The 20,780-nt window shown below is 47.2% G+C and overlaps 2 protein-coding genes across 24 annotated transcripts in view; one reads left to right on the top strand and one right to left on the bottom strand.

The window, feature by feature from the left end:
• Positions 1-20,069, bottom strand: part of KMT2C (lysine methyltransferase 2C) — a 186,815-nt gene extending 166,746 nt beyond the window's left edge. For 18 of the 22 annotated variants that reach the window (XM_046930816.1, XM_046930760.1, XM_046930794.1 and 15 more), the window contains exons 1-2: positions 20,022-20,069; positions 19,743-19,916 (exon numbers count right to left, since the gene is read on the bottom strand). In XM_046930816.1, coding sequence (XP_046786772.1) covers positions 19,743-19,915 — 173 coding nt within the window. In that variant the 5' untranslated portion in view covers position 19,916; positions 20,022-20,069. Of the gene's footprint in view, positions 1-1,064; positions 1,210-1,302; positions 1,414-3,016; positions 3,337-19,742 lie in introns of those variants that run through there. The other 4 variants (XM_046930776.1, XM_025148299.3, XM_015281225.4 and 1 more) reach the window with 4 other exon arrangements.
• ACTR3B (ARP3 actin related protein 3 homolog B) overlaps positions 19,290-20,780 on the top strand; it is a 97,657-nt gene continuing 96,166 nt past the window's right edge. For both annotated transcript variants that reach the window (XM_046930882.1, XM_046930884.1), the window contains exon 1: positions 19,290-20,080. The gene's annotated coding sequence lies outside the window, so the exon portion shown is untranslated. The remainder of the gene's footprint in view (positions 20,081-20,780) is intronic.

Raw genomic sequence — 20,780 nt, forward strand, 5'->3', positions numbered from 1 at the left:
CTCTGGGCAGCCTGTGCCAGCACCTCACCACTGTCATGGTAAAGAACTTAAATCACTGACACTTGGGCCTGGCATTACACCTCAACTTTGGGATGAAAACAAATCCTAGCAAGACAACATATAAATACTCTACCATAATGCTTTGTCGCCCATTCCAATAAGCATTCATCATCAAGGGTGTTCAGTATTTGGAAAACAATCTCTGACGTTCCCTCTGTTACAGACACATTCATTTGATGAGTACATTCCATATCAGATGGCCAAACCCCAGGATTTGGACATCCCCAGATGCTCATCTATCCTCAGTACAATCTCTCCATGGCACCTCTTTCTCTGCTGAATTCCTCTGATAAGTATTTCCCAGTTCATCCAAGCTATCCAAGGGCACAATGCTGCGACCCACTGAGCACCACAAAACACAGGCAGATGTTGGTTATCCGTGGCATCGCATCCCGGAACATTGCCCATGAACCAGAAGATGTCAAAAGGATTTTACAGAGGAACCACAGGATCATAGAATGGCTTGGGTTGGAAGGGACCTCAAGGATTATCAAGTTCCAACCCCACTGCTGCAGGCAGGGCCACCAACCAAGACCCCACTAGAACCAGGACCCCACTAGAACCCTAGCTGAGGACCACTGAGAACTCCTTCTTTAATGCTTCTCTTTTAGAACACATTACATATTAAAGTTTCCAGAAGCTTCAGTAATTACACAAATGGGAGGAACACAAATACAACAAAAAGTATTTATTTCAGCTCTTAAAGTGCTCAGGGTGTGCTTCAGACAGCACTCCAGAGCAGATTCCCTTCATCCTGGGCCGAGCATCCTATACTGAGTTGCATACCAAGCACACACTGCTCTGCACAGCGTCTTCCATCCAAGAAGATAGAAGCACACTTGCACAGCCATGAGAACTGAGCCCAGTGATGAGAGCAGAATATTTCTAACATTATTTTAAGGAGCTGACTACATTTCAGGCTGGAAATGCAGGTGCCAAATGGCCCTTAGAACAAAATCAGAAATGAATACGTGGTTTGCCTTTGCTTTTGCTCAGCTGTTTACCTTTAAGAGATCACTTTCAGGCAACTCCAGTGAACAGTCACATGAAGAAAGCTCAGGTGATACAACTCCCTTCTACAGGCAAGACATGTAAGGGACAGCAATGCCCCTCTCCCCCCAAAAAGAACCAGTTTTGCCAGAACTCTATCTGAGGGAAAGGGGGAAAAAAAGGATATAAGTCAACCAAGCACATAACCTGACAAAACAGTGGAATAATGACACCAAAATTAATGATCCTTACCAACAAACCAACAAACACGATGATCTAGATGTCACACAGGCAGAGCACCGCTTAGTGCCTTGCTTTAATGCAGGGTAAGAAAAGAAGAGCCATCAAACAGTTTGCAAAGACCTGCAAGAGGGGGAAGCAATTAAGTACAGATATTCAAGCTCCAAACATATTGCTAAGTGAAAGGATATCTACAATAAGGCAGTAAAGGAAGCGCACACCAAATACTTTTCAATGAAATTAGAGTGGTCGTTAGCAAAATTAACGGCCAGCACAGATGCAGCTCTTCACATTAGCAGCAGTAAAAGTGTACCTTTTCTCCTATCCCTGTTTTCTTGCCAATAATCAGTGAAAATATTTGCAGCAAACAGCCTGAAAGCTGCAGCGTTCTCCATAGCAAATGTATTTGGCTGTGCGGGAATACCAAACCCAGCCTGCCACCATCACAGTGATGCACAGAAAAACTTGTATTGAGCTACAGCTGAGCAGCATCGCTTACTTCGATGCACAGCATTTTATATAAGCAGAGGATCCCCACACGTGTTTCAGTTCCGCAATGGGAATACCGACCCGCGACAGCTTCTCTTCTTCAGAGCAAAAGGAATGAAATCACTCTCATACTTTATCTTCAGTTCCTTTAAGAACTGGAACTCCACCAAACAGAGCTTCTGGAGAATGGTAAGGCTAACTCATTGTTCGATTATGTAATGAATCTGGTTACAGTATTAACTAATGACTCGCCGGTGAGTACCCAATACTTTGTATCCAGAATCGTATCCGCGATTAGAAACAGTTTCTTAGGAAAAGAAGGGAAAAAAAAACCAAACCAAAGCAGCCCGCACAAATAACTGCTCGCAGCCTTCAAGTAGAACCGCGTTTGTTTTGAAAACCAGCCTGCTACTCGGTAACCTCGCAGGGAAAAGGGGCCATCACGCTCCTCCGTCCTTATCAAAAGACAGCAACAAAACACTTTCCCTTCCCAGCTGGCACAAGTTTGCCAAAGCAGCGGTTACATAAGCCTGGCTGTGCCTCAGACCCATTTGCTCACTTCTCCCACGGCAGCCAGCGCGGCACAACGCTCCGCACATCCATTTTGTGCGGGGAGCGCCGCGGGTCCGAAGCAGCGGGGATGGGGTTTGTGTCCCAATGGAGGCGGCTGGGAAAGCGATGCCAACAGCCCAGAGGAACGCCTGGGAATGAGGCGGGCCGAGATGGCACTCTGCTCACAACTGGCACGTACGGAGTGCTGCGAAATAGCGGGGAGAGATTAATCCCATCGCTCCGCAATTCGCAGCAGGAAATGAAACTGCTCGGAAAGAAAAAGAACGAAAAAAAAAAAAAAAGGAAAAAAAGAATGAGGAAAAAAAAAAAAAAAGAGTTGTGCCACAGCTAACCAAATAAAGTCACGAATTTCAAGGAATACCTGTGTGTACATGCACACGTGTGGGCATGGGTGTGCACAGGCGCTCGGGGCCAATGGCCGGGACCAGCCCCGGGCTTTCTGTTGTTGTTTCCCCTCGCTCTCCCCACCCCCCTCTATTTTTATGGCTGGGGACGATCAGTTGGACGCGGAACTTGGCCGGGCTGAGCGCCGGGCGCTGCGCGGCGGCGTCCCCCGCCCCCCCCGTGTGCCACCCCCGGCACTACGGATCGCCATATATAGCGCGGCGCCTCCTGTCACATTTTGCCCTTTAATACAAAGAAGTTAGCCGCCAGCCGCACTCACCCTCAGCGAATCGGTTGTGCGCAACATAACCCGGCCCTCCGGAACCGCTCACAAATCCCCTTCGGAAAATGGAGGGGCTGGCATCGGTGCCCACGCGTACGATCCGGAGGAAAGCGAAGTTCTTTACATGGTGCCCTCCGCCGAGCGCTCAGCACTCCCGCGGATCAGCCATATTCCCCCCGGCTCGGCGCTGCCCCAGAGGCTGCGGGTGCGGCTCCGCGGGGCGGCCCTACGCGCTGCCCATGGCGGCGGCGAGCCGCGAGAGCGCCGATCGCCTCGGAACTTCGGCTCCGGGATCCTCCCCGAACCAGGCTGGAGCCGGAGGAGGAGGAGGAGGGGAGAGGAGGAGGGGGAGGGGAGCGGAGGGGAAGGGGTGGGGAGAAAAGGGAGGAGGGGAGGGAGAAAAAAAAAAAAAAAAGCAGAAAAAAAAAAAAAAGCCGAGCTAGAGAAAGTAGATCCGACGCAGCCGGGCGCCGCCAAAGTGCGGCCCGGACTCCAGCACAGGAGCGGGGCTGCGCGAACGAGGCAGCGGCGGAGCGCCCCCGGCGGAGGCCCGCAGCTCCCGGGCCCGGCCCGCAGTACGGCCGCGCGGCGCCGCAGGGGCTGAGGGCGGCGCGGCGGCGACGCTCGGGCGGGACGCGCTGCCTGAAGCCGCTGCCGGGGAGCAGCGGAGCACCGACCCGGCAGGCGGCCCGCAGCCCCCGTGCTACGAGCGGCTCTCCCCGGCCCAGCGGCACCGGCGCTGCCCCGTCCGCTTCCCCTTCCCTTCCCCCACCGACCGGGAATTCCCATTGAACAAAGCGGCACCGAAAAGTTACGACGCGTCCCGCGGGATCCCGCAGCGGGCACGGCACGGCACGGCCGCTCGGGGCCGTTCGAAGCGAAGCGGGGTTTCGGCGTTACACGTTAAGGTGGCTTTTCTTTCTCTTCCCTTTGCAACGTCTGTCTGACTTTTCCATCCTTCTCCCAGCCCGGCCTGAAAGCAGATAAGAACTCGAGCACGAGGAGCGTCCGGCTGCAGCCGGCCCTTCCTAACCCTCCTCACGGCCCTGCCATCTTTTTTCTTCCGCAGACATCGGAGGAAAACGAGTCAAGAAATCGTTACGCTGCTCTCCATTCGAGAGCCACAGAAACCCGTGGGTCTGCCAATTCCAGCTGTGCCTCCCTTGCCTTTGTTCGGCCTCCCCCACAGCCGAGGGGAGCAGCTGTTGGGCGCTGCTCCGATTGTGTCACCCTCGCGAAGTTTTGGGACGAGTTGGTTAAGCAGCGGCCATCTGCAGGACGTGGGCTGACGTGCTGCTAACAGCACTCGGACCCGTCTGGGCAACACAAATAACACTGAGCTGCGCCGAGTTTTTAACTGATCTGAGTCGTTTCGGTTTTGATCACGTTAGGAACTCTGACACCATTTCACCTCCGATGGAAGCCAACCCAGCACCCGGAGCTCCTTCCCCCGCCCTGCGCTGCCTATCGCTGCATTCCCAATGGGAGCGCTCTCCAGGGCCTACAGGAAAGTTTTATCAAACCAATTCACCAGAGATTAAGATAAACGTTTTTAAAAGGAAAGCACTCACACGAAAAACCACCTCTTGTGTGTTTGCTCTAACACAGGTAACTATTGTCTAAGAGCCATTGTGCCATGTTTGTACATGGGATCGTATGTAGCTGCGAAGAGCAATCGAGCTGCCCCTATCAGCACACCTCCGGTAACCACACAGTGCCACACTGCAAGGAGAATCACAGAATGGCCTGGGTTGAAAAGGGCCATAATGATCATCGAGTTTCAACCCCCTGCTATGTGCAGGGTCACCAACCACCAGACCAGGCTGCCCAGAGCCACATCCAGCCTGGCCTTGAATGCCTCCAGGGATGGGGCATCCACAACCTCCTTGGGCAACCTGTTCCAGTGCGTCACCACCCTCTGTGTGAAAAACTTCCTCCTAATATCTAGGAGAAGGTTAAGTGTCAGTCTGTTGGCTGGGATGGAGAGCTCCAGGACTCAGTTTTGCAGAGCAGCCGTGTCACCCATCCCACACCTACCTACACAGCCTTCCCCTGGGATACAAGTGCAGCACTCACCTCCCCGCCGACGCCACCCCGGATTCACACACAGAGCTGTTTGTGCTGCTGTACCTTACACCTATAGGCATTTTCCAACATGTTGCAGGCTGTAAAAAAGCACGTTTTAACATACCAGCTAATGGTTAGCTGCCTGACAAGTTAAAGTACGTTAGCACAAACAAGGCGAGACACAACTTAATAAGAGATGGTTAAAATAATACCAACAAATTACGCCCAGTACTTTTCCCCAGTGTTGTGCAGCCCAAGATGCTGGCTAACTGGAACAAAGTCATGTTAGTTGGCTTTGCTCTTCCTGAGAGCTCCAAGCACAAAGCTGCAGCTTCTCTTATAATAAAGATGTAAGATTGAGTTCATTCTCAGAACAAAACAGTCATTTTTTCCACTGCAACAGAATTAGACATGACCAGACACCAGCCGTGCTGCCTGCGTACCACCAGGCCATACAACCTGCCTTCAATAGGATCGTACAATGAGCTACAGAACAACGTGGGTTTGGGTTTCCCATCTGGCAGCACTTCTAACTGAAGCTGATCCCACCCCGTGCCCCTTTACTCCCAGCCTCCAACCCACACCGGCTCAGCTGTGCGCCGGGTCACACCATGAACCAGGTGACAGACTGGTGTGGCTATGGGCTGACCGGGCAGGAAGCAGTAGGGCAGGACGCTGGGAAAAGGCAAAGCAATTCTGTCTGCATCAATTCCCTGCCCTGATTCACACGTCTCCACAAGAGTGTGTCACTGCGATGGCAAGGCTGAAACTGCTTCAGCCAACACTTCTGCCAAGAAAATGTACATGGAAAAATGGGATCAGTCATCTCTTCAAAGACAGATTTTTCTTCTTCTTCTTCTTCTTCTTTTTTTTTAAGGAACAGAAGCTATGGATTTAATGATTAAGATAAAAACTTATGTCTATACATATGTCAGGCTGTTTTCTTCCAAACTTAAACTGATTAGCTGTGGACGCAACTCTCTAGAGTTAATCAAGACATATTTAGCAGGCATGTCTTATCTGTTTATTATAGGCCCTATTTACAATGTCTAACTTTTGGAGAATGATATTTCACAGCAACCAGGAGAAATTCACACACTGATACAGTACCACATCCAATATATTCCTACCTCAATTTCAAACCCAGTAGGAGAAAGGGAGATGGGCCCCACAGCAGTTCTTTATTTGCTTACAATAGCACACATCCCATTTGGTACTTCCCTGACTTGAGAAGACAGTGATGAATAGATGAAGGAACACAAAAACACGTTTGTCTTTTTTTTTTTTTTAATAAAAGATTTGCTTTATCTGCTGCCCTGCTATTTCTAGATCTGACATCAATGGGTTTCTAGCAATAATACAACAAAGTCGTAATAACGACTTGAGATGAAGCCATAAGTATGGAGCTAGAAAAAGACAACAAGCAGAAAAGGAAACTCAGATATTTTCCTCAGCACAGCAATTCTATTGCAAGCTAAAGGCCGTTTGCCTCCTCCATTTTACACCTTCATGCTACAAACCAACTTGAACCAACCACTCCCATGAATACAGTCTCTCTGTTACTTCCACTTTTCAAACAAAGCATAGATTAGATAGTAGTGTAACTTAGTGGGGCAGGAAGAGGTGTGAAGCTATATTCTTTCCTCTTCCCTGCTCCATCTTCTCATGAGCACCAACCAGGCCATACTTCACCTAAACCAGGTGAACAGCACAATGTACCATCCAGGAACACGTCATGTGTTAACTACAGTCAACGTTAACACATTATTATACATTTGATTTGATTTAAAGCCATTACATCTAAGATATCGTATGAAATTTGAATGGTAACATAGGTTAGGTAATTGAAATTTCTAAATGGAAAGCATCAAGTTCTGTCTGTCCTTAGGGCTTTGACAGACAAGGTTTGACAAATACTGCTCAGAAGGCTCAAGGTGTTTTTCTCCTGTTGTCTTCCTATGCTTCAGCCAGAGGTCCCTACCCCTGCAGCAACGACAGCACACCGTGCACAGCCACCAGCACACCAATGGATGTGAATGTGAGGTAAGAACAGAGCAATAAGTGCACCCTTCCACCTCTATGGCCAAGACCTTCCAAAAGAGCATCAGCATTATACAGCCCGACATAGCTTGAGCTCACCAAGCATCACTGGATCTTGTCCACAAGTAAACAGTGATTTCAATGGATAAGCAGACTATAGGTCAAAAGCATCTCTGAAGAAATATTTGAAATAAAAATAGAAGTCTTCAAATCTCGTATTACCTTCAGAAATCTCAAATTTCCTTACTCGCTTCTTCTCTTTCCCCACAGAACGACACTACCTGTGACTGAAGTAGCACACCATGTGGTGCTTTCTCATAGAAACAATGCAGAAGAAACACGAGTGTTGTGATGTGTGTCATTGTACACCACTACAAAGTGCTGTATGGCCAAACTCTGCTTCTAACTGGAATCATAACGCAGTACTGCTTACAGGAAACAAAAGTAAAGGTGTGAGCAAATGAATTTGGAAAGAACTGAGAATCGATATAGACAAACAGAACACAAGTTGAAAAGAAAACACAAAAAGAGGTGGAAAAGAAGCTATATCTAAACAGGCACAGGCTATGAGTCAGAAAATGGCTCACTGCTGGTAAAATGAGTTGTTAATTTCTAGCACAAGCAGGACGAAACTGTATGCCAGAATACAAACTCTGACAAACTCTTTAGTCAAAACAGCCTTTCCTTCTTCTACCACATACTTTTCCAAATGCACTTTAAGAAGAAAATCTGGACTGTCAGGTGACACTGCTCATGAAAACCTGTTGGGAAGTAATTATTTATCTACTGCATGGGGGATTGCAGACTAATAAATAAAGCAATTTTCAGGTGACAGAATAGGAAATGCAGAAAATTAAACAGATATAGTAAACTACTTTCAAGAAATAATACATGAAAACATCTACAAAATAAAGGTTATTACACATAGCTATGTAAAAGCAACTGATATGACAAAAAATAATGGGGAGGACCATTAAAAGGGGTGGATGTAGAACTGGATGATGGGATAACTCAGGGTGGAAAAGACCTCCAGAGCTCATCTCGCCCAACCTCCTGCTCAAAGCAGGTCAAACACTGTCAGCTGCCAAAGCGGACTGCAAATATTTTTGAAGTTCAATTAGTTGTTTACATAGCTCTGTAATTACACACAGTGCTACAACATGGTGGTGGGACCTCATCGGAAATAACTTATGTCCCAAGCAGAGTGAGTTCAGACAGCAGCAATCAGGACATTCAGGTGATGTTCAGATGGACTACATTACATGCACATCTCTTTGTCTTGGGTTTCCCATTAGGCTCTGACACAGTGCCTGCTCAGACCTTCCTCAGTCCTACTGCACTGTGTTTCAGAGGTGCCTACTTCTCTCTTCTAACCAAGCACAAAGACTTCAGCAGAAATCAAGTACACTTCCTACTATTCATTAGTAAGCTCCTTTAGGATAGTAAAATAAATATCACTATTCTTCTCAACTCTTGAAAGAAAACAGCTGGAAAGCAGACCATCACAATGCTGCTGGAAAAGAAACTGAGGTGGCACGACTATAGGAGCCAGAATTCTGCCTCTGCCCTGTCCCCAAGGCCCATTACTAATAGCTGCGGTGAAATACACTGCTGCACCACGTGATAGGGTCACATCCACACAGCTGCCTATTCCCCAAGTTCAGTTTAGGCTACAGCTCAGAAAAAAAAAACAAAACAAAACAGCTCCATCTAACAGCCCTTACAGTCACAGACAGGGACCAGAGAACAAAAATCTATCACCATACTTCTCAAAATTCTGATAAACATGGAAAACTGCACCATGGAAGATACAGCCCGAGCTTCAACTCAGCATGTTTGTACATGTTCAAGACAGCTATGGTTTGACTTTTTTAAAGTGTGGGCAAGTTAAATAAATATGGACAAGAAACACTTGCACATCACACGAATCCTTGGTCTAAAAAAGCTTTTAAAGCAGCATGGTCAAGATAACAACTTAAAAAACAGATTATTTTTGCCTATCAAGACCAAGTCTGAAGCAAAAAAAGAAAAGAATAAGACACATCCATTGAAAAAAAAAAGTGAACTGAAAGTATTCTTAAAAGAACATTTATTTACATTGCCAGTAATTTAACCCCTCCCCTCAATAACTGCATTGGTTAATGAGCCTTGAGATCAAGATTCCCTGCTTGTCCGTAAAGTAGGTACACAATCAACAGCACCTTCCCTACTCTGTGCTACCACTGTATACTTATCTGAGAAGACCACATGTAAAGTACACAAAATACCTCCATCGCTTTTCCCATTATTATTTATTCTTTACCAACAAGCATATTTTAAAAATAAGTGATTTTATCTCCAAGCTGTACACAGCACATGACAAAGAATATCTTCCTCTCCATTAGAAAAAGAGGCTACAGAATAGCCAGCCATGAGCCAGCCCTCGCTGCTACTGCTCTATGGAAGACCGTAGGGAAATAATTTCTTTAAATAATCTTCCTTACAGATCACTTATTTCCTGAGTCCCTTCCCCCTCCCTCTCTCCTGCCTCGTTTCTGGGCCCAGTTCTCTCCTAAAGGGTTTCTGGAAGACACGGGCAGAAAAAATAGATTAGAATTCCCGCTGAATCTGTTCTGCACTTGCCTTTGTACAAATCTCAATCAGGATGCCTGATGCAAGGTTAATTATACAAAATACGAACCAGGAAAAATTGTGTCAGAAGAAGCACTGAAAGCCAATGTTTCTCAGAGCCTTATGCCATATACACCCCACCTCCTCCGCTCCCTCTAGATCAATTCTGCTGTGAGCTGTTCTCCCTAAACTTATCTCCCTGCGGACTGGAGAACATTAACTGTGGCAGTGTTTGCCCAGGAGGCTGGAAGTAAAACTGATGAGAATTGTGTCAGTTTCATTGAACTCCTTCTAGAAAAACACCAGTTATCGTTGTTCTGGTGAATTAAACACAGTTGGTAACGTTGGCCTCCAGACCAACCAGCACAGGACAGCCTACATCCGCATGACCAGATTCTCAGCTTCCAAAACAACACAGCCACACATTAACACCATCCAAAATGGTGCATGGCCCACGCAGGCTCCTGGCCCTCAGAACTGTTTGGGGAAGTGCTGGCAGGCCCGCAGCAACCACAGCAATACACCAGCAATGGCAGCGATGGTGTGCCAGCAACTCCAAGCTTTCCCTCCTGCCATCCACAGCTACAGCCTACGAACAACCTGGGCGCTGCATAGGCCGGGGCACTGCTGCTCATCAGCACGACAAGCACAGCTGAGAATTGGCCAAATGTAGAAACTGCCAGATTTGAAGAACAGTTCCTTTGTCCTTATTCTCAATTTTATTTCAAAATTCCCCTTTTCAAGCCTTTCTTCACAATGAAAAGCATCTGCTCCATTTCTAAGTCCTACTCGCATGCAGTTCAGTGTGCTGCAGTAAGAAGAAAAAACCCAAACCACCACAGTCACTCACTTTTATTAGAAGAAGGGGGAAAAAACATATTTAAAAAAAAAAAACAATAAATGAAACAAACAGAAGGGGAAAAAGGCAGGAGCAGAAGCAAACAAAACCATAAGCAACAGAGAATGGAACTGGGGAGTAAAGCACCAAAGCACCAAAAAGGCCGGGGACAAAAACTGTCCCACCACCCAAAGGAGAAGACGGGAACTTCTTCAGCAACCAACAGGAGCTTCCAAAGCTGTTTGTAACTTGAGGGTAAGAGGAGGCCTTCGTCATCCAAATATTGAATAGAAATCAAAATAGCTGAGCAAACAGCCATGCAAGTGTCTGAAAAACGTTGAGGACAAGAGTTTCACAAAGCCGAGGATGCCAGAAGAGCAGTTCTTTCACACTTTGCTCTATTAGGGCCGGCTCCATTTTAAAAATCTAACCGTGTAGAGAGATTTGGCTGCAAGTGGTAAAGAGAAACACTCACGGTGCCAAGGAAAGGGAAAAATGAGAGCACTAGAAGAAGGAGGAAAAAAAATTATCTTCAATTAAATGAAAGAAGAAAAGCAAATTTCAACCAACTCTTTGAACTTGTTGCTAGAATCTCTCGAGAATGTGATTTAAAGGAGGACTGGCAGTTATTGTACTGGAATACACATAATGGCAAAGTATTCCAACACAGGGGAAAGATAGGAGATGTACTGTGAATACAGGCTGCATAAAAAGCAGGCAGTAATAAGGGTCTGAAACTAAAAAGAATCATATTAGGAATGGAAACAAGGGCATTTTAATGAGTACACAGAACGGCATAAACCGTCAGGGATAAAAATCGGAAGAGATAAAAGCACAGCATGCATTATTACCACTGTGCCATATAAAAGGCACACAAAGTTTCAGAAATATTTTAGAAGTAAGAATAAAGACAAAAAAGTCAGTACATGACATTACTGAAGAACAAACGGATAACAAAACCGAACCAAATGCTGCTCTCTGCATTTCAGCCTTCATAAAATAGACTTCTCATAGCTAATAGTAAAAATTGATTTTGTTATTAGGCTAAATAATCAGGGAAATTTCAGTCAGCAGGACTAGAATAAATTCACCCTCTGCTTCAGAAACAAAGAATTCATCTATGAGCCATCAGTGATCATTGATGACAGAGCCCTGGTGCACCCTAAGACAGGTGGGCAGCAATGAACTACAGCATTCATAGGGCATTTATTTGCAAACTGTTTTCAGACAAGGTGGGAGGACATTACAAGGCAGTCCTTCCTTCAGGGCCTGCATGAAGAAACAGAAGAGCTGTGCATACCGTGTGGCTGAGGCAGGGGCTGTAAACGTTTTAGAGGATGAGATCTTATTAAAGAATTATGTGACAAACGGAAAAGTGGTTCATATTGGCCAAGCGAAACTTAATGGGATGAGCAAACTTTGTAAAGATAAACCAAGCAAGTCAACATTATGATGCCATTATCAGTGAAGGTGAATCTCATCCTGAAATACGTTAATGGAGGTTAGGCTTGAACAAAGGAGACAACCTCCTAACAAATAAATGTTTATTATAAAAACTGTTCTCCTTGTCAACTCTGGAAAGTCCTAACTCCGAGCAGTGCAAGCCAAAGCTGGCTTAATCCATGGTAAAGAACATTTATTCTGGAAAATTAGTTTCTGAAACTAATTGCCTAGGGATGGACTGGAACTGCTTTCAACAAATACTTTGAGAACAATCTGTCAGAAATTGTACCGACGCACAGCACAGAAGCATGAGCAAGATCAGCCTGAAGTCTTGTGTGGCCATACAGCTTCATTCATGTATGGCAATACAGCACAGCTAAATAACCATTTCATTTAAAAGAATTTCATTTTGCTTCTGAACTCTACACTTGGGAAAATGCCTGAATGGATCACACACTCTATTGATGAGGTCACTTACCAATCAAATCGACCAACCTTTAACATAACATAGCTCCTGTCTACGGAGCCACCACATCATTGGGATGAGAAACCTTTGGCCAAGACCACCACGTAGCCAAGACTGTAAGCAGCAGACAGGAGGGCTGGTGCTGTTACCCAGGCAATCCGGGTCCCACAAACCTTGGCATGTTCCAGAAGTCATTTGGGATTAGCTGGGACTTCCAGATGGAACTCTGACACAGCTGTACAAGCTGACAGTGCTTCGCAGTAGAGACTGTCCATTTGGACCACTTCTTCACTAACAAACATCCTTTCACTTTACTGTGCCATACAAGCAATGCTCTGCACATGCACATGCTCTGAGGGCAAAATAAACAATTGGAATTTATTGTCTGTAGTGATACAGAAGTAGAGAAAAAAGCCTTCCATTTGAGGGGAATATCCTGGTTTGACAACGTTGATAAATACAGCATTGCAAATTTGTACTTACACATTTCTATTGCAATGGCTAGCAATAGGATTTGGTACATGTGTGATTTAATACTTCCAAAAAAGATAAAGGGAAGAATACTCTGGAAGGAGCAACACGAACATGCAGTGTTATTTTATTACGATGCTCATATATTGAAGTATTTTAGGAAGGAGCTTCAGAATATCAGAAATTGCTTACTAACATAAAACACTGCATTTACAGTATTAATTTAGGGTACTAAAAATACATAGTTTAGGAATATTTCAGTGCATCAAAGTGATTTAATTGATTGATTTAATCAATGCCTACAGGTACATTGTTTGGGGGCACATATGAGGTAGGTCAGATGCACCTCTTTAAGTGTTACAAAGAACCCTCTAGACAGTGTTTCTTTAAAGGACCAACCAGCATACATAACATGCCTACAGGCCATGAGAGATTCTTACAATCTCCTGCACTGAAGAATTTATTAAAGACAGCCAAAAGAAAACCACCCACACCCTCAAATTACAGACAACCAAGGCTCTAGCTTCGCAGCCACTTGAAGCCGGCAGTGTTACCACAGGACATAAGCTCTGCCTCTCTGCACCCTGGCTCCTTCCTCTGGCCTCCTCCCTTATGCTATCGCAAACACGTTTCTTTGCCAGGTTCGTTTCAACCCAGATCAATTTCCAATGCAGTTCACCACATGGCTACACGAACGCCTGGGTCAGCACAAGGGAGAGAACAAACTGCTGGCGGCACAGGGAGGGAGCAGCACTGCTGCTTTTTGCCACCAGAACCAGCTTAAGATTTACGGTGTTTGGAGAAAACAGCCACCTGATGCACTCCATGCACTCACTGCCTGTGTTTCTCCAAGCAAGAAATATTGTAGATTTTTAGGTTTTTTTTCCTACTTTATCCCATTTATTTTGAACGAACAAAAACACCAACACTACTGGAAGAGGTTACTGAACGCAGTTCTTCAAGTCAAGCATCCAAACTCATTTTGAACATCCCAGCTGAGAAACTGAGGCATGGCAAGAATGGGAACGTTTAGTGCCATGCTTCTAGTACAAAACAGTGCAGAAAAGAAATTCAACACAAGTTATTTCTATAGTAAACCAGATTTGCTACTGTAAAACCCAGGTTATCCGTATTTATCCTGACAATAGGAATCATGCAAAATTGTATGCCTTGATAATCAAATACATTAAAGGGAAAAGAGAAAAGCCTTCAATACTTCTTGAAATTGCTAGTAGCTTCATTTCCCCACTTCCTGGCATTTTAGTGTACATGTGATAACATTTGTTAAAATGTTAAACCCACGGCATTAGTGTTTAAATAACATAGGGGTGTAATCCTCTGTGCTAGATAAAGAACATCTATTTTTCCCAAGCTATACATGACCCTGCCATCCCTCCAACGCTGCCGTGGGACAGCCAAGCCTATGAGTTAGAAATGTCCATTTCCAATTATCCTACTAAAGAACAACAGCATGAAGTTAGTAGGAGTTGAACACACTAACAAGGGAAGAAAAAAGAAAGAATGTCCACAAGCAAAGCAAAAAAAAAAATAGTGATTTATTTTTGAAGCTGGGAAAAGTTGCCTGTGTCACCAAATATAGGACGAAATGATGTCTGGTGGGTGGTTGGATAGGAGGGTGGAAAGCAAGAGATTGGGTTCCTATTCCTACCTCTGCAAAGACACTGCTTATGACCAATACACGCCACATGCTGATATTTCCCAAATGGTCACGATGCTTCATCTGTCACGATCCTGTCGTGATTCTGTCTGACAGCTCTTGGGGGTCCTTCCATAAGAAGTACCACAGAAATTCAATGGGTTATCAAACACAAACTTAACAAACTAACAGCTGGAATTGAAAACTGTCAAAAAAAAACAAAAGTCTCAAAGCAATCTCTGTTTGTAAGCATGGTCTGGTTTAAATTGAGAAAACTGTAGGCTAAGGTTATTGAAAAATATCCATGTCCAACAGTGAGCCTAAGCTCACCCTTGATACACAACTGAAGACATCAATTCACGTTAATCAACATTTTAACAACTCTGACAATGCTGCAAAACAATTCTACAAAACCCACTGTCGTCTATCACAGAAGTCCCACCAGGAACTGCAAATCAAAAGATAAATGCTGACATCATTTACCAGAAGCTCCCAAGCAAAACAGAACCATGATCCACTTAAGCCGGGCTCCAATGCAACAGCAACACGTGACAGTATGGCAACTGCTCGGTAACAGGAATTCCTCAGGTGAAGGTGGATGTAACGCAATGGGGGCAGTGGGAGAAGATGGCCATGAGCTGCCCTGGGACTCTACTGCATGTAGCTCAATGCTGTTCCACAACAGACTAGACAGACCATCCAAGGGCCCATGCCAGGTCCCGATAACAAAGTCTTATTCCAACACCTCCCCTCTTCACACCATGAGATCCAACACACACCTTCTGGCTTTTGGCCCAGGTCTTTTGTTAGTTGGTAGGTACAGGCAAATGCACAGTCCCCTGTTTGCTTTGGTACCTTAACCCCTATCCATCCAACAGTTGTACAAGGCCTATCCATCCAAAGACTTGTCTTTCAATGATAGGCAGTAGTGACTTCTCCCAACTGCCAACATCTTAATTGTGTAAGACAACATGAATTTGACATTTGCAAGTGTTACATTTTTAAGTGAGAAGAAGGCAGGAAAGTAAAGACAAGCATCACAGGAAGGGTGTGTGATGAATTAAGGAAACACAACTGAGCTATAAAGCAAAGAGATCCAGCACATTAAGGTTCTTTTGAAATAAGCATAGGTATCTTTAAATGCTGGCCTACTCTATTGCAAATCCAGCTAAAGTAGTGATAAAAATCCTTAAATAATCATTTCCTGGCAATAACACTACGCTTACGTGTCCTCTAAACTATCTGCACATAAGAAATCTATGGCCTTTGAAATCCCACTGTAGCTTACATTGGCCAACACAAGTAAGCAATAACTACGATGAAAATAACTCAGAGATACTTAAAAATAAACACCAAAGGTCTTCAACTGACGAATTCCAAGCTTTTTGAAATCATTTTCCTATTCTGTATTAAACTACACACACATTTGCAAAATTTGTAACAGATGAGCAGCCTGACAGATGCTGAATATAATATTTAAAGTGAACTTAGACACTGACTTAAAAGGCAACTAAGTTATCACGATTACAATCAATGAGACTTCTGCTACTACAAGTTCGTTGAGAAGACAGATGTTGGTGCTGCTTATACCCTGTATAGATTAACAAAGCTCTAGCACTGAAAACAGATCACAAAACACTACACTGATACATTTTCATGAATAACCAGCTGTTCATGCAATGACAGCAAACAGAACAGAACAGGCACTCTTCCCCTGCAACTTCTTTTTTATCACATTCCTACCATTCAGGTCCACAGCATGGAAGTTGAGGAGTAATCATCCAAACCCGGGAGTTAATTTTCCAGGATTTCAGATCATGAGATAAGAAGGTCCCTAATTACATCAATTTTCTATGAACAATACCCACAGGATTCAGATTCTCTTTCTTTTTTTTTTTTTTTTTTGTCTCCTACATCCTTTTGTATCTCCAGTCATGCAACTTCCTTCTGGTTTTTTATTTTGTTTTGGTTTTTTTGCTTTGGTAAGTGCAATCTTGCCACTTCTTAAATTCATTTGAAAGCTGGTATTTCAAAAACATTTTCCTCATTCCTCACTGTGATTACAGTTCTCTGCGTTCTTCCTTACGAACTATGTCAAGAACAACCTACTTGCTCTCAATGCCAAGGCTGTGCACGGCCTTCTCGAGCTCCATCTCTTGCATTTGTACCTCAGCTCTATACAGATAGCCTGCTGTCAGAAAGCAAGGGAGGGAGAAAATATGAGTGTTTGTCTTGCACTTGAGGCAGGAAACAAGTTATCCGCGATAACCCTTCTGGTGACAGTGCTACCTTCCTTTAAATATATCCTCCAAGTCTGATACCTATGAATCATTCAATGATGCTGAGATAGTCGGGGTACTCGAACTTCTGCACATTCTTTTGCTCACAGCTTTCTCACAGCTCCCTCATGCTTTCCCAGTACCTTTCTTACATTTACATGCCGTCTTATCTTCCCATTTAAATTAATAAATTGTTTGTGCAGAAGCAATATTTGCTTATGCATCTGTACTGTATGTAGTATAATGGTGCCCTGGCCTCTAGGCACGATTACAATATAAATAACAAAAATGAACTGTTCACCTGAGATTAAGCCTCCTGACAGTGCTGTTCACAAAGCAGTATCCTTCACATGGTGATGGACAGCCCTCCTAACTCCATGCTCTGCCACCAGTAACTCCAGTACTGGCACCACAACAAAACTGATAGGTTCCCCACCTAAAGGAAACCTCTGCAGTTTCCTACACATACCTGCGTTCCCAGCACCACTAAAATTATACTGATAACCAGGTAAGGTATGGGATTACAGAGATCTGCACGGAGCTTTCCGACTGGAATAACCCTATGAACCCTTACCACAAGCCTACTGAGAATACGTGGCATCTCACAGAAGGAGATTCAAGGCAGTTTTCCATCTGCCCTCTGAAACTCATCAATTCTGTGTAAGAACGCTGTCTTCAAGAAAGTTAAAGACCAACATGCAGCATTCTCAGATATGGCATCATTCTTCTAATGGAGGCTTCCATAGCTTAGGAAATACTCCTGTTTGGTTATTCTGTTTTAATGCAGGGCCCTCCGTTTTATCACTACTTAGACTGCATTTCGCCTGAGCATTCAGTGCAACACTTCCTACAATGGGATAAAGCAGTTGAACACTCAGACTGGCTAACAGTGTGATTACAGCACAGAAAATGGTCTGACATACATGGCTTACACGAGGCACACGAACACAATGAGGAAACACAGAAGTGAAAAGGGAGACAGGCCCAAAGCAGTCCTATGAAAAGAAGAGGAATCACTTCTATTTGTTTTACTTCTGCATTCGCTCAGCTGGTTCATCAGTACTCCGCAAATGAGGAAAGATACGAAATAAAATCATTTTTCCACCAAACTGATACAATTGAAGACCAGCCTCCATGTGGAAAAGGTCAGAAAAAAAAATCGCTATTTTAATAAAACTCGTTTCAAAAGCATTCAGGGCTGATAGCAGCTGTGCCCACACAACAGCTTTCCATACAGACGCAGGACACCAGCCACGCTCACCAGGCAGGCAAAGCCACAATGGGGAGAAAAAAAGAGTACTGATCAGTTCTAATTTTCCTCGCAGCTCATCTCATTTCTGGCCCTGACACAACTTGGCCTCGCGTTCACATAAGCACATATTTCTACAGGAAAATTTCATTTCCTCCTGAAGCAAACTGACAACATCCCCAGACCCCAATGGAAAGGAAGGAGCTGCCTCTTTAGCACCCACTTTTTGCTCAGCCTCAGGCTGGCTTGCGGGGTCTGACAGCTCTCACAGGTCACACCGCTTTGCTCCTGGTACAGACCGATACGTTTCTTAAGCGTTTCCATTTTTCTTCCTAAAACTTTCTCATAAAACCAAACGCTCCCGACTTTCTCGCCTAAGGTTTAGCTTCTATTCACGGAAATCAACCCGAAGCGCGCAGAACCGACGATTTCATGCCCAGCAGAGCGGCTGTGGGGCGCGGGCAGCTCCCGCAGCGCGGGGCGGGCGCGGAGCGACGCGCCTCGGGTTAAATGCGCGCAGCTGACGTCAGAGCGAGAGCGGCCCTTTAACACAAAGGGAAACCAACTCGCAGTGCCCACGACTCCACCAAACTCTCCACAAGGACTTCCTATCTCGCTCACAATTGTATCTCTTCGCAAAATAAACAAATAAATAAATAAAAGCGCGCTCGGCCGGCTTTGTCCTGCTGCCGCTGCCGCCGGCCCAAGCTCCGTCCCCACACAAACAACCGCAGCCGAGCGCAGCCAGTCCCCGAGCGGCTCCCCGAGGGGGGCGGGCGCCGGGCCGTGCCCCGACACCTCACGTAGCAGCAGCACGGCGGCCCCGAGCGCTGCTCCCCCCCCCCCCCATCTCCGCACCAAGTTGCGCGCTCGGAGCCCGTCGAGGCCGATGGGCGCCCGTACCCCCGTCCTCCGCCCTGCCCCCACGCAGGGGAAGGGCGCTCTGTCACGGGGAGGAGGAGGCGGCCCCCGCCCCCGCTCTCCCCTCAGCCCGGGGCCGCCGCTTGACAGCTCCCCGAGCGCCGTCAGCCTCTCGGCCAAGGAAACTCTGCCTCAACTTTGCGTGTTCGGGGGGGTGGGGTAGGGGGGGGGTGGGGGGAAGTGTGAGTGTGAAGGGAAGAACCGTGTTTTCTTCCTCAAAGAGAGGAAGGGGGTGGGATAGGGAAAGCGAGGAGCGAGTGCAGGGAGCGATATTCCATATCCAGGCAGCGTCCTGGAGGAGAGAGAGCCGAGGAACGGGGAGAGCGACGAGCAAGCAGAGGGAATGGCATCCGGTATCCAGGAGAGCCGAGCAGGGACGGTGCGAAGATAAGAGGAGGAAGAGGGGAAGGGGAAGAGAGGAACTCCGAAGAAAGAGGCGAAAGGAACAGGGACGGGAGAAGAAAAGTGTGCAGGGAAAGCAGGCGGAGGGAGACAAAGGTGAAGAAGGAGGAGGAGGAGGAGAAAGTGCAAAGGGGAGAGGAGGAGAAGAAAGAAAGAAGAGCCCCTCTCAAAATGGCATTAAGCAGCGGGCACGGAGGGGGGGCGACGGGGCTCCGTGACAGCTCTGCCCGCGCCCGGCCCCGGCCCCTCGGCGCCTCGCACACACCAGCGCCCAACTTACTTCTTTCTGGCTCTCTGGAAAGGGGAAGCGCCATCTTTGCGAGGCCGGCCCCTAGGTCTTTTGTCTGTGGCTGCTGCCGCTGCTGCTGGGGGGGGAGCTGCAGGCTCGGGGGGTTGCTGCTGCTGAGGCGGCTCCGCCACCGCCACCACCAGGCTCTTGTCCTCCGTTGACATCCTAGTCAGCAGGACGAGAGAGACACATGGATGATGGTGATGAAGATGAGGATGGTGATGGGGATCCCGATGCTCCTCCTGCTCCCGCGGCTCCTCTCCTCCTCACCTCCGCCTCCTCCACCTCCGCCTCGCATCGCTGGCCTCAGCCGCCGCCGACCAGCGCAGGTAGCAGGGGGAGCAGCATGGGGAGAGCGGGAGGAGGAGGGGAGGGAGGAACCGGGGGAGGGGGGGGGGGGAGGGGGGTGCGAAGAGAAGAGCGCTGAGGCACGAAGGGTCTCGCACACAATAACACCCCGTCCTCGGCTCGGCTCGGCGGGGTCCGGGGGGAGGCGGCGGGCGAGGCGCGGCTGCGGGCTTCCCCCTCTCAGAGGCCCCGGGAGCTGTTGGCGGCTCCGGTGCTGCCCGGCTGCGGCGGCCGCCGCTTCATTGTACGCTGCCCCTGCGCCCTCCCCCCGCGCTGAGCCCCCGGGGGCGGAGGAGGAGCAGGCGGCGGCGGCGGCGGAGGAGGCGGCGGGGGCCGAGGCCGAGCGGAGGAAGTTTTGACAGCTCCAGCTGTTGTGTGTGTCGAGGGCTGAGTCCGGCCGGGCTGCGCGTCCCCTTCCCAGCCGGGCCGGGAGCAGGAAGTTTAACTTTGGGGAAAGAAGGAGGAGGAGGAAGGGTGAAAAAGGGGGAGGAGGAAGGAGGAGGAGAACGCTCCCCCCCCTCCTCCCTTCTCTCTCCCCTCCCCGCGGGCTCGCGGGGTGGAGAAGGGATCCCGGCTCTGCCCTGGTGCGTAACCCCCCGCCTTCCCTTCCCTTCCCCCTGCCAGTGCGACGCAGACACAGCGCCCGCCCGCCGCCCTCCCCCTGCCGCGGCCCCACACTGC

Source organism: Gallus gallus, chromosome 2 (genome assembly GCF_016699485.2).
Source record: "Gallus gallus isolate bGalGal1 chromosome 2, bGalGal1.mat.broiler.GRCg7b, whole genome shotgun sequence".
Lineage (NCBI taxonomy): Eukaryota > Metazoa > Chordata > Aves > Galliformes > Phasianidae > Gallus > Gallus gallus.